The sequence below is a fragment of the Symsagittifera roscoffensis genome, chromosome 2, assembly GCF_963678635.1.
Source record: "Symsagittifera roscoffensis chromosome 2, txSymRosc1.1, whole genome shotgun sequence".
Taxonomy (NCBI): Eukaryota; Metazoa; Xenacoelomorpha; order Acoela; family Convolutidae; genus Symsagittifera; species Symsagittifera roscoffensis.
The window spans coordinates 36286568-36300742 of NC_087063.1; the positions used below are offsets into that span (position 1 = coordinate 36286568).

Genomic DNA, 14175 nt, shown 5'->3' on the forward strand with positions numbered 1-14175 from the left:
TTTTGAAATTTCCCTTTGGTCCCTAGGACAACTCATGATTTTTGCATCCCTAGCGCTGAATGTCCTTGAAATAATATTTAAGGCTTGGCTCATTCCCATTCGCCGCCTTCTTTCAAAAAAAGTGCCTATGATCGCAGTGCCCGGTTGAATTCCTCTGTTTGCATCCTCTCGTTTTAGGTTCTTTGTACACCTCGCTCAACATGAAAAGATAAAATAAGCCAGCTGGAAAGACAGTTGGAGAAGTGTTACTGAAATCAACGAACCGAAAAAAATGTTAAGCAAACTATAGGATCTAAAAGAACAAATTGCATTACTTAGTCGTTTATAATACAATCTTATTAAGTAACCTCAATTTTCGAAATAACTTATCAATAATTCTTTTACTTCCCTGGTTTTGTAAGAAATCATATTTTTATCTAATTAGGGCAGATTTTGATGTGAGATATCATTAGATGAAAATTGAAAACGACCACCAAAATCAAATGTCAAAAAATAATCAGAGCAGCAATTGAAAGACCTTAATATGTATTCACTTCCTTCAGTAACACTTAAATATACATTAAATTTAAATAGCGTCAAATATTCAAACCTATTTTCAAAAAATTTATACATATAATACGTTTAAGTTACAACCGGTTGATCTGATTCAAATAAAGATGTCGAGGGAAAGTTTGAACTGGGGATTTTAGACTTAACAGTCCATTCTGTTTGTTCATCACGAAAGGGGTTTGTAGTCTCCACTGGCCACCCCTTTTCCAATTCTAGTCAATTCGTCCGCACTTGATAGTCTAAAAGATCAATTACTCAAATATTTATTCTGACTGAATTTTACTTAAAATATCTTTTACGCCAAAATTCGCAACAGCAATTTAACTGAAACTGGTTACAACTGGAAACTGGTAAGGACATTTGGTTGGTTTAAGGACAGCATGTACTGCAGCTGCCATGTGCATCCACTACGATAGCTACAATTAGCGTGTTGTGGCGTTTACCAACTTACCTCCGTTTTGGGTGATGTAGCGTACCCATGGCAGTGCTTGGTAACCACTCTTCTCGATGATCTTCAGATAGCGCACTTGGATGCCGGAAGTGGTGAAGTAGGGGATCTCGAACTTCACGTGGATCGGGGGTCTGCCCTCGTCTTCATCCGCCTCCACACTGGGCAGATTGAAGTGGGCTCTCATAAGGAACTCTTTGCCGCCTGGGAAGCTCTTAATGTACCAGACTACAGTGCTGTCTTCGGGGATGTATTTGACTGAGCCGACTGACGTCTTGAACTTGGGCGAATCGGCGTCACTCGGCACTGGCACCACTATCTCAACGTGGTTCGCCGTGGACCGTCTCTTGAATTGTGACTTAGCTTTGATCATGTATTCCACTCTGCTGTGACTATGTCGCTCGATCACTGATTCAATCCAAATCAGAGGCTTCACCTAGCATACATCATTCTTTGTACATTTTAATCATTTTGATTTCAATAAGAAAACGTATTTTTATTTCGCTAGAGACGCAGTACTTTTATTTCACTCAATTTAGAAACAATCAAATATTCTATTTTATTTTCAAACAATTTTAAAAAAATTATTAGTAGTGATGCGCATAAGTAGTGATGCGAATAAGTAGTGATGCGAAAGGTAATACGTAATTTCGAAAGGTAATGCGTAATGTGCTTAGTAGAGAAGACACCCAAAATCGGGTTTCTCTATTAACAATTAACCTCAAGTTTAGTCAAGAAAACTTCCAAAACACGGTCAAAGCTTCACAACTTTCACTTGTAAAGCCATAACTGTTTTAACAAAACTTGTCGAAGCAACTTATAAAAGTAAGCTTCCAACAAGCTGTTGTGTCGATTAACCAAACATCAGATTTGGCAGGGCGTAGCCTCTTATGCAGAAGAGATTCGCCCAAACTGTTATTTCGATAAAACCCAAAAACCCACGTTTGGCAAGGTAGTTCTCGAGAAAGTCGAAAAGTTTCAAAAAGGCCATAACTGTTTTAACAAAACTTGTCGAAGCAAATTATAAAAGTACGCTTCCAACAAGCTGCTGTGTCGATTAACCCTATATCAGATTTGGCAGGGCGTAGCCTCTTATGCAGAAGAGATTCGCCCAACCTGTTATTTCGATAAAACCCAAAAACCCAGGTTTGGCGAGGTAGTTCTCGAGAAAGTCGAAAAGTTTCAAAAAACGATAGATAAAATCACTAACCATTATCTCCATTGAACCCACAATCTCAGGTTTGGGAGGGTAGTTTTCGAGAAAAGTCGAAAAGATTCAAAAAACGGTCAAAAAATTAAAAAATCAAAAGCGGGCCATAATTTGATGTGTAATGAAGTTTTGGCGTAGCCGCAGATAAATTTCAATAATGGGGTTTTATTCAAATCCGTTCTATTCGAAGAAACAAGAATTTCAGATTTGGTAGGTTAGTTTTTGAGAAACCGAAAGAAAAAAATATCGGTCAAATATTCCCCCACAGACTTGTTCGAAGGCTGTAGCAAAGGGGTAAAAGAAAAATATACCAGGGAAGTATGCAGGCACACAAGAGCGTAAGAAGTATTTGTATGAATACCCTATTTTTAAAGTGGTAGAATTTTCCAAAGCGTCTCAAAAAAAATTAAAAACCAATTCCATACAATTTCATAAAACTTTTCATAAAAGGAATTGCAGGCCAAGATGCCAAGCAAGACATTTGAAATTCAAATTAGTTACTAAACAAAAAATACGAAGAAGAAACAAGGCCGAAAATCTTTGAACAGACACCAGTTGAGCCGAAAAAAAAAACGTTTTTAAGTTGCAGGTCCCCCAGGAAACTACACTGTAGTGACTAGTGCCCAACCAATAGTTAATTTTAGTTTTTCATAAAATTGAGCATTTCAGCTGCATTGCATCATCAAAATCGCCCATATAAACAGTACTATTTGAACTTGAACTTGAATAAGTGATTAAATTGATTTTATTAAACTAGTTGTTAACCCGAGCGTAATTATCACGAAAATTGAAACAAAATTTCCAAAACGTATCAAAAAACACAGAGGCGAAGCCCCACTTCGCAAACACTTGCAAGAACACGACCAAAAAGCAGATCTACCAAGTTAAATAAGAAAAGTAGAAATAAGCCTTGAATTAGCAAATAGCCGTGCAGGATTCGAATCTGCGAACCTCTGCAATCAAGAGATTTTGAGTCTCACGCACTATCCCCTCAACCACGCAAGCTTAACAACCGACAACCACTAGTCACGAATAAAGATGCAACATATACTAATAAATTCCTTGCCAATGCAATTCAGCAAAAGTTGCACCAAATGCAAAGCGATTCAATTATGCAAGTAATAATTTGGAATATAACAAATTGAAGGCATCCACACTAACTTTGCATGCAACAAATCGCAAAGCATACAGCCACATTATGTATAAATTATGCATTTCAAAAAATTGCGAGATATATTGAGTTAGAAAAATTCGGAAATCGAGTTTTCATAAGTGTGATGTTGTTTGAAAGGAATAGCTTTTTTCGGTTCATTTGATGAACTAAAAATGCATCAACTGTGTTAATTTATTATTATTCGAATGCCAACGCTCATGCTATCAAAAAGCTGTAAAGATGGCCCAAAAGTGGCACTAATATTTGCTACTTAGGTTGGAAAAAAAGAAGGTTCGTACTAATCTAATACACTAGCTTCGCAAGAGTGATGAATAAAAAATGAAATCCCATGCATTTTCAAAAACATGATTTTATCAAACAGGAATTATACATTTATAAGCCAATTCCGATCATTCAAATCATGGAACTCCAAATCCAATGATTGAAGGTAAAGTCCCATATATAATAATTTCAAGCAATCTGCAGTCAAAAACATTTTTTCACTTATCAATTTGTGCTGGAAGCATAATTTCGAGGGCTATAATTTTAAAGGACAAACTTGTGTGTTAAGACGATATGACATGAGCTCAAATTCTCCGTCGGGTGGGACGAATGAGATGGTTCTGTCGTTGTCGAATCTGGACAGACGAACACATTGGTGGAATTTGACATCCTCCAGCTCCACAGCCTTGTTTCTCGCCCCTACAAACACAATTTTACTCCTTGCAACATATCTATTTTTTTTACAACAAACAGCCAATCGAAGATTGGAAAAAAGTAATGAAAGCACTTAAACAAAAAACACTGACTTTATTGAATAAATCTCGCCCTTTGAATTTCTCAAACGATTTATGATAGGCGCATTTTTGATAACCTTAACCCAAATCGCAAAAACTGGATCGCCAGGTAAAATTTTTATTCCGCTGGAAATTTAAAAAATTAAATTCCACTATCAAAACAACAAATAGTTCACGTTTTGTGAGCCATTTTCACGTTCGTATTTGGAGAATGCTATTTACGTCACTTTCAGAAGAACTCAAAAAATGCACATATACCTAAAACCTAAGTGCATTCATAAATGCATCAATGAATGCACATCTGCAGTTATTAGAGACTTTTATGCACATTTTAATATAGGTCGTTTTGTTATATTTACTTTTTTAATGTCCAGTAAACCGACGTATTTCAGTCACAAGAAGTTCGACATTTGGCAACAGAAATCCTATTTGGCACTGTTTCAATTTTGATGAGGAAAAGCCCACTAGAAAAGCAGTTTATCGATCAAAACTTAGCACATAAGGTCCAAAAACTACGTTTTGGTTGTTTTCTAGGCCGATCCATGATTTTCTCGAGACGGTAGAGAAGGCAATTTTTGGACGGTTTTGACCAAAAGATTGTTTTATTTTGGAGCGCACCACCAATGCAGGAGGGGGACCAAGTGAAAAATATCCTAGACCAAGTGATTTAAGCATAGTACATGCTAGCCTTACAGTTTGAATTTGCGGAGAATCTAAGGGAGAGATTGTTCACTTGGTCTATTAAGGGGAGATATTGTTCACATGGGCCCAAGAAGTGGCTTTTGACCAGTTTTTTGGACTTTCCGCTATTTGAACTTTGCTTTCATATTTGCCTAACTCGGTTTTGTTTTTCGAAAATTTTGATTATTTGAGTACGCGCTTATTTGTCGATTCAAGGCGTTCAATTTAACTATATACTTTCACCTTCTGAGGACTCAACTTCCTTTGCATAGAAAGGAAACTAAGTTCACAGCAGCATTGAATTTGCTCAGGCACATACGAATTTTCGGTGCATAGACATTTGTGTCCAAGACATTTGTGTCCTTGACAAAACAGTCCGAAATGATAAAATTGTACCAGACATTTATGTCCCAGACAAAATTGTCCGAAATTGTTTTGCGAAATTAATTTCTTTGATTTGACCTTGTGATCTTTAATGCTTTGTTCTTTTGAGGTTGTTTGATCGTTCTTTAAGTAGATTTTATGCGTACCAATTAACCATAGAACAGTCAAAGTGAGACAAAACTTTCAAGAAAATTTTGAAATTTAAAAGCGCATTTGGCCGAGTGATGAAGTCATGAGTCTCAAGGTCAAAAGGTTTGAAGTTCAAATCTCGGGCTCGACAAAAAATTTTCGTAATTTAGTCAATATTTGAAATTAAAAAACCCAAAAATGGGTAAACTAGGGCAAAGTTGAAATGGGTTGACTTGATTGAGCCAAAAGGGAAGAGGGTGGGAAAAGCTTGATTACATTGATCATTTTGCCGTTTTCAAATCGGGTCTAGCTCAATTTTGAAATTTTCTGGGAAAAAGTTCAACTTAGAAAAATTTATTGAAAATTATTGCTTCGCAATATCAATTTTGGAAAATAAATTGACTTTAAATTATAGTTTGATGTTGCTGCTGCACCCTTTTAGGAAACTCAGAAGTTTACTTTGGTCGTAGGCCGCAACCAATTCTGAAAGGTTTTTGTCAAGTTTGACATAAAGAGGTTTTTTATAACGTGACACTCTTTGCCCGGCACACATTTTTTCGATCAAGATTTCAGCGTTTTTCTGTTCGTCTTGAAATTTTTCTATGAGTTTGGGAAATAATGGGTGCTTGCCATTCACGAGTTTGACGAAGCTGCTATTCCAACCTTCAACAGCATTGTTGGTTCTGGGTCGCCCGGTTATTACACGTTGATGACAACTCCAGCTGTCAACGTCAAATCTAGGGTTTTGACGAGTTCCATTTGCCGCCGAGAGCCGACCAACGTAATTGTCCTCAAAGTAATTGAAGATTGGGTGGGCTGTCTCAGGGCATGTCTTCTGAAGAGTTTCGAAAGCAGTAGAAACATCACTTACAGGCAGGAAAGCGATACTCAGCAGCATTCGGACATGCTCTCGGAATTCCAGATCTAGTCTGTAGTTGCTTGTGTTTCCAGTAGTCTGAATGTGACGCCAGACGCTTTGGCTCAAATGGAAATAACAGTATTGAATTTGTACATTTTTGGATACTGAATTGAACGCATTTTTGACCGCTATTTCGAAATCAATGGTGGCTCGTTTAGGGAATTCAATGTCGAAGCAGCTCAAAAGTCGAAAATACGTTTCCTCTTTCTTGTCTGGAAGCAATGCATACACAATAGGAATCAGAATTCCCTCGACTGAAGCGTGGATGGTGTATATCTGAAAGAACACACTCGGGGCCGTAGAAAAGGTGCCATCGCAGAACCAATCATCAGCGCCACTGAGAATGTCGAGTCCCGGAAGAGTGGTGAAAACCATTATTCGCTTGGTATCATTAGGTCCAGAGTCAAAATGAAGGAAACGCTCGCCGCAGTGTGTCACTTTCAGCAACTCTGGCAGTTTAAAATCAGTTAGGGATTGGGGTTCCTGCATTCTGGGCCGTTTTTCCTGTTTGACTCTATTAATTGTCCTCTGGTTGGCAGAATAGCTCGGGATTACTGCTGCAGTCTCTCTGTTGATGTCTCTTTGTACGGAAAGTTGAACGTTTGACGGGGTGGCTCATCTGACACAACTGCTCTTGTTTTGAGAGCTGTCCTGAATTTTCGACGGGGTGGCTCATCTGACACAACTGCTCTTGTTTTGAGAGCTGTCCTGAATTTTCGTTTTTCAATATCGGCTGGATCGGGAAAATGACTGTGTTCATTTATGATAGTGACGTTATCTTGGAAAGTGCGCACACGGCCATTGCATTTCGATAAAACACATCGCCACGAAATTAAGGTGTCTGTTAGAATCCGATGTTTGAAGTATGCGTATGCATCATAAACTAGCATTTCGTTGTTTTTATTTGTCATGAGAATTTCCATTGTCAACACGAACTCGAGAGCAATAACAATGAAATTATGATCTCTCGTGTCTACGTTTAGCAACATTATCAATCAAGATATAATTGTGTAGGTATGTGTAAATGATTTGGGTCCTGTGTTAATTTCGTCTCTAATTTGCTACGCGAAGTAATTTCTGGTCTAAGTGCTCAGTTGCGTGGCCTTATCAATTTAATCCTTCCTACTGAGAGCTTATCAAATTAATCCGGTCATTAACTAGTGTGGCAATAGCCTGGACAATTTTGTCTGGGAACCAAATGTCTTGGACACTTTTTGCATTTTGGACTGTTTTTGCCGGGACATAAATGTCTGGGACACAAATGTCTTGACACGGAATTTTCACGAGTACGTTTTTTTACAATTACGAGGTTGAATACTAACTTAGTATGATGACTCAATACTTCATTTAATTTCGTCAGAATACACAAACTTAAAAAAACGATAATTTTCCGAGGTGAAAGAGAAAGATTCTCTTAATTTAACATGTAATCAACCGACCATGTTCCGTATCTGATGATCAAAATCAACGATGTTCGTCGTTGAATATAAAACTAAGAGATGTTCGTCGTAATATTGCCTTTCTCGTCACATACAAGACGTATTTAAAAATTCCTTAAAAAATTCAATTCTTTCGAGTCTCGTGAGTCAGAATAGTTACGCCAAATTAGTCCTTGAATGGTGTTCATTCGTTTATGCTATCAATGGAGTCAAGAAGATGAAAGGAGTTGTCTTAAGATAGTTTAGTTATAAGCATTAGCTCAAACATCGATAACAATGAAAGCAAACACTCATTCTTGCTGTCGTGATTTTTTGTTCGATGTGAACTTTTATACCTGCATATTTCGGTATTCCTAAAAAGCGGTAATTGATAATCGAAGTAGAAAAAGCGTTTAAACAAAACGCATAAAATCTTATCAATCATTTTGAATTGTCGAAAAAGTAAAATACTGAAAAGTTCCCTAACAGAATAAGAGTCAGAACTAAGTTCATCGACTCTTAAAAAGATGGAAAACCTTAAGATAGCGACCAGGCAGTTGAAAAAGTGTAGAAGAATAAGGCATCCAAAAAAAATCAACATTTTTCGACTTTCGAAGAAAAAATATATCTAGTAAAAGCCCTTTGAATTTCAACTGTTTATGATTGGCAATTCCACAGGAATTAAGCAAACTAAAGTCAATTTTCGAAACAAGGAGTCAATCAAGTTATTCGTGACTTTTACACTTTTGTAGTTCGATAGCGGAAAGAAATGATTTGAAGTTAAAACGAAACCAGAAGTCAAACTGGAAAAAAAAAATCGGTTTGAACGCGTGAACTAACTTTGAGACTGTTCCTGAAAAGTTCCTTTTCTTTTAAAAACTAAAATCAACACTCGAAATTGGATGTTACGTTTTTTCCGCCATTTTAGCTTTTATAACTGATGAGCGCGTTATTTGCCCTCCTTTCAGCAATTGAATTTGAATTGAGCTTGTCTCCACTTGAACTGTTTTTAATGTAGAGCATAGTTAGTAATCCATTTTAATCAAAATTGCCATCAATCAGCCAAAAGGAAACTTAAAACTTCGAAAATTGATTTTGAGAGCAAAATTTTCAGAATTTTGCTGAAACAAACCAAGCGACATAAATGCTTGAAAATTTACTTTTTTGATAAACACGTGAACACTCGAATACAATACACATTCTGAATACAATATACTTCGAAACAAAATTTTCGAAATTCATTTTCAAATTTCGGAATATTAAAGATAAGATTCAGGCCTACAAAATGTCTAAAATGACGAATAGTTATGTTTTTATTGATGTAGATTTTTAAATTTTATTATTTAGAACTTTCAGAAAAAAAAATATTGCTGCATCTTAACCGATCGCTATGACAAAAAACTACGTCCATAGGAATATTATTGGAATAAATTCAAAAACTGTATAGGAGACTCAAGATAGACATATAAAATTTTAAACGATATCAGTGGTAAAAGTAACAAAAACAGCAAGATTCCTCCATTGCAATCATGCATTGATGAAAACGATAATGCAACAGACAGAGATGTTGCTGATAAATTTAACTAAGGACCACCACAGTTGGAAAAGGACTTCAAAATGATGTTCCTAATGTTGGTAGGTTTAACGTTGAATATGTTCCATATTCCATGCTTCTGAAAAAAAACATGCGAAACAGAAGTTTTTAAAGTCCTAAATTACCTAGATAATAAAAGCTCGTCCGGTGATGATAACATCAGTAACCTTATTGTGAAAACTTCTGCGAAAGTCGTGGCACCAAATCTAAGCTTCTTAATCAACTTATCATTCACAAAAGGCGTGTTTCCTAAAGAACTTTGTAAAGCGAAAGTACTGCCGCTTCATAAAGATGGATCAAAACTTGATGAGAACAATTATAGACCAATTTCACTTTTAATTGTTTGGAGTAAAATCTATGAGCGCATTATGTATAACCGTATTTATTCTTATTTAGAGAATTTTTCTTTCTTTTATGCAAAACAATTTGGTTTTCGTAATAAGCATAGCACAATTGATGCACTTGCTGAACTTACCGAAAGAATTAGAATGTATCCTTCTTCGAATGAAATTTTTAGTTTTTCCTTGACTTGAAGAAAGCTTTTGACACTATTGACCATAATATCTTGCTATACAAATTGGATATGTATGGGTTTAGGGGCAACTGTTTAAAATGGTTGAGCTCATATCTCAGTAATCGCATACAGCGAGTTGTAGTAAATGGTGTTTCATCTAGCTGGAGTAAAATAGAATGTGGTGTACCACAAGGCTCAATTTTAGGTCCCTTGCTTTTTCTATTATATATAAATGACCTCCCTAAAGCATGCGAAACATCGGAAGTTTTGCTACTCGCAGACGATACGAATCTAACATCAATAGGTTGTCAAATAATTGACGTTCAAAAAGACATGACGTCTTTAAATAACTGGCTACATGCAAATAAATTGGTGATTAAACTATCCAAAACAGTTCAAATGAATGTAAAGTTAAGTGCTTCCAATCATTTATTTCAGTTAAACTCTTGCTCGATAAATACGAAACCTGTTTTTAAATATTTGGGCATTTACATAGACTCCAAATTTTCTTTTAAAAGTCATATCGATTTCGTCAAAAAGAAACTTAGTAAACAATGCGGTATAGTTTTAAAGCTACGGCACTACGTGCCGAGGTCTCAAATGATCGAATACTACAGTAGCAATGTCGTTCCCATTCTCCAGTATGGCATTTTAATTTATGGATGTTGCAGCTATTCGCAGCTGGAACAACTTAATGTTTTACAAAAGAAAATCCTCAAATTCATTTTTTTCAGAAAACGTCGAGATCGTAGTAATGATATTTTTGAAAAATATAGTTTGTTAACCGTTTATGAGTATCATCTCTATGAGCTATTAAAATTTGTTCTTAAATCAGTTATTGGTGTTCATAATGATAGCTTTCTGAATGATTTATTTGTTTTTCAAAATGCAAAAAGAGCTACTAGAAATTCTGATAGCAGCCATCTGTTCGAACCATTTTGTAAACGCAAAATTGAGCGCTTCTCGATTCGATATCGCGCTTGTAAACTTTTTAATAAGCTGCGGGTTCTGAATTTGATACCTGCACACGTCAAAAGTTGTTCTTTTTCAGAAATTTCGGCAATTTACCATTCTTTGAAAATATACCTGGTACAAAACCATGAATTAGTGAAACATATATTTGGCTTATAAAAAAAAATTTAAAACCCATACCCGTTGGTTGCATGCTACAGGACTACCAGCTATATATCAGCTTTTTTGTATAAAAAAATGACCTCCCAAATCCTTCTAGTTTTCGAGATATCGAGGTTTTTTGATTTTTTTTGGATTTTTCTCACTAATTTTTTTTCGAAAAACATAAAAAAATAAAAAAAAATTACATATAATTTTACAGCGCCCTGGAATTATTGTTGAGTTTAGTACTGTTAAGTTCAGTAGTTAGTTAATGTCAACATAAATTTATAAATATATATAAATTTTTTTTTTTTCACGAGCTGTAGCTTTTGTATTTAAATAAAAATATATTTGCTCGCATTGTTTAATTTGATTTGTTTCATTAGAGATGTTTCATTTGAATAGAAGGGTAGACTTTTAGTGGACCAACAGGTCCCGTAGTCTATCCGTTCCTGCTTTAAATGTGGCAAATTTAATTATGCTGATATATTGTTTATAAAAGGAAAAATATATTCTTTCTTTCTTTCTTTGAGAGAGGACATGACAATCAATATCACGAAGGGAATTACATGTCTGATAACCTAACCACTGCTCCACTCTGTCTTATCACTTGTTACCAGAGCTTGGACCTTATGTCATTAACCTGTCAAGACAATGCCATAAATCTGCTGATTTATGTTTATTCAAACTTGAGTATTTTTTTCCAATATTTTCTTTTTGCTTTCAGATTTATATATTTTTCTTTTTCTTTGAAGATCTCATATTTCGTATTTCATTTAAATAAAACGGGCAGTGAGAAAACCAATTGAGCTCGTTAACTGTCCCCTCACTGTTTCAGGTGCTTCATATTTAAATGCTCGTTGTATGCATATTTACCATTAACAATGAGAAATAAATTCTTTCTTTATTTCTTCTTAGTGGTAAAATGTTCAGTTTGCTCGTCATATCGTACCTTGGATACTCTGTCATGGTCGTGAGGCGACAATTCATAACAGGCGACAATTCGTAATCAGTGACAATTCGTAATAAGCGACGATTCGTAACCGTAGATAAAGCAGGAAACACTGATTCCTGCGCAATATTCCTCTCGTGCCGGATGTGAGCGCAGCCAATGCCTTGTTACGAGTTGTCGCCTGTTACGAATTGTCGCCCTACATGTCATAGCATGGATAGTGTGTGGGAGTGAGTCTCGCCTGAACTCTGGCTGCAAGTCTACCAGAGCCTGGCTAATTTCGGCTCCAATAACATAACCGCGTCAAAATTCTAGACCCAAAAATTATTAAGCTGAACAAAATCAACCTGGTTGTGGCGAAATGATAGAAATTGACAGCTTTAAAAGCCTTTGATAGATTCTCCGCGAGAGCCACAAAAAATCCAACGAAACAAAAAAACCGATTATTATAATTAAGTTAACTTACTTCCTGTGTTTTCGAACAGCACTTTATCATTTAAACCGAGCCTTAGCTCGGGCATGCCACTGAGAAACACGCGCATCCTGATTGCACCAACTATTTCACTTCTCAGAACAGTCCCAGACGCATTCACCTAGAAACAACCATTTTCACGCGATCAGATTGGATACAAAACTTTCAGTGGTTCAAAACTTAACTGATCTGAAGACTTTCCTTTCAACTAATTTTTGCAATTATATATTATGACATACGAAAATTTTTTATTTCAGCCAACTTTGCATCAAAAAAACGCTGAAAAAAAACATGAAATTACCAGTAGGTTGACGGATTCAATGACATCCAAGAATACTTCATTCTTTCTGTATTTGACTCCTTCTAGACGCCACGACACTGCATTGGTGACTGCTGGTGGTGGTCTGGGGGCCAGGTCCAACTTCTGGCCCTCCTGTGTGATGTACTCTTGCAGAATCTTGGAGTCTGTGAACTGTGGATACCCGAAGTCCACTATTTCGTCCAGCAATTCATACACAACCACGAAGTTATCTCGAACACTTTCCTCTTCCAGTTCTTTAAAGTATTCTTGGAACACCTGAATTAAACTAGTTTCCAATATATCATTGATTATTAACTTAAGCTTCATTCAGGCTATCACATCTTCCTTACCCGAACTAGTTTGTGGAGGAATGCAAAGACAAGCGATGCGTTTGGATTGTTTTTGCCAACAGCGACAACTGAAACAAAACAATCTTATAGAAGAACAAGTACCACAAAAACTTCGCAAGAGACAGAAAACCCCGTGATGGATGTAAATGGCTTTAGTTTTCTTTGTAAAATTAATACAGAAAAAAAAACAAGGATAGCCGGTTACTGAGGAAGTAGCACAGAATGTTCCGACCATTGTCTTGTAGCACAGAATGTTCCGAACGCAAACGTAGCCAACTGACAATTGGAAAAGAGTAATGAACGCAAGGAAACCGAAAAATAAACTGACTTAACCTTCGAAACTTAAAAAAAACTGACTTAACCTTCAACTTTTCAATTTCGAAAAAAAGGTTAAAAAGCTTTATGAATTTGCAGAACAATTTGTGACTGACACTTTTTTTGATAAAAATTAACCCAATTTGACAAAACTGGATCAAAAAGTAAAAATATTGTTTCTCCGGGAAATATGATAATTACTTTTCCTTTTTCGAATATAAGCGTCGATCACGTTTTTGTGACCTTTTTTGCAGTTGGACAGATAAGATAAGATTCTTATCTACATTTTTGCAGTTCGACAGTGGAGTTTGCCTTCCTTTTAACAAAAGAAAAGGGTGAACTGAAAAATAAATCAAAACTAAAACCGCGAAAAATCTTAACTAAGCGTGAACAACATCTACAATTTTTAGAGCATTTTTAAGACATTTTCCTTTTTAAAAAAAAACATAAAAATCACCGTCCTAAACAAGAGTACTTACTGTAATCATTACTCTTAGGAAAAGGCTTTTCTAAAACTAAGGCATACTCCACAGTCATAGTAAAAAAGGCAAAATGGAAAACAATTTTCGCAGAAAAAAGAACACAAAGACGAAAAAAAATCATTAAAAAATTTTTAAAAGTTTAAAACTTTTTGAATTTTGAAAAAAAATTTCGAAATTTATTGATTCTCAAATTTGCGCAAACAAACTTCAATCGATTAAAATTAAGTTTTCACGGCTTAAATTAAGCAAAATAAACTATTTTGGCTGCTCGCTCGACATGAGACCGAAAATCAGAAAATGAAACGGTTTCTCTCGATATAAAGAAAAAAATTAAGTCGTTCGAATCACGGCTGAAAAGGCTTTAGTATGATATATCACTCGACACTAAATATAC

At 35.7% G+C, this 14175-nt stretch overlaps 1 protein-coding gene across 2 annotated transcripts in view; it reads right to left on the minus strand.

The window, feature by feature from the left end:
- Positions 1 to 542: 542 nt before the first annotated feature.
- Positions 543 to 14175, minus strand: part of LOC134839803 (AP-1 complex subunit mu-1-like) — a 379140-nt gene continuing 365507 nt past the window's right edge. For both annotated transcript variants that reach the window (XM_063855425.1, XM_063855424.1), the window contains exons 4-9: positions 12985 to 13052; positions 12635 to 12910; positions 12328 to 12454; positions 3920 to 4062; positions 1001 to 1433; positions 543 to 788 (exon numbers count right to left, since the gene is read on the minus strand). In XM_063855425.1, coding sequence (XP_063711495.1) covers positions 766 to 788; positions 1001 to 1433; positions 3920 to 4062; positions 12328 to 12454; positions 12635 to 12910; positions 12985 to 13052 — 1070 coding nt within the window. In that variant the 3' untranslated portion in view covers positions 543 to 765. The remainder of the gene's footprint in view (positions 789 to 1000; positions 1434 to 3919; positions 4063 to 12327; positions 12455 to 12634; positions 12911 to 12984; positions 13053 to 14175) is intronic.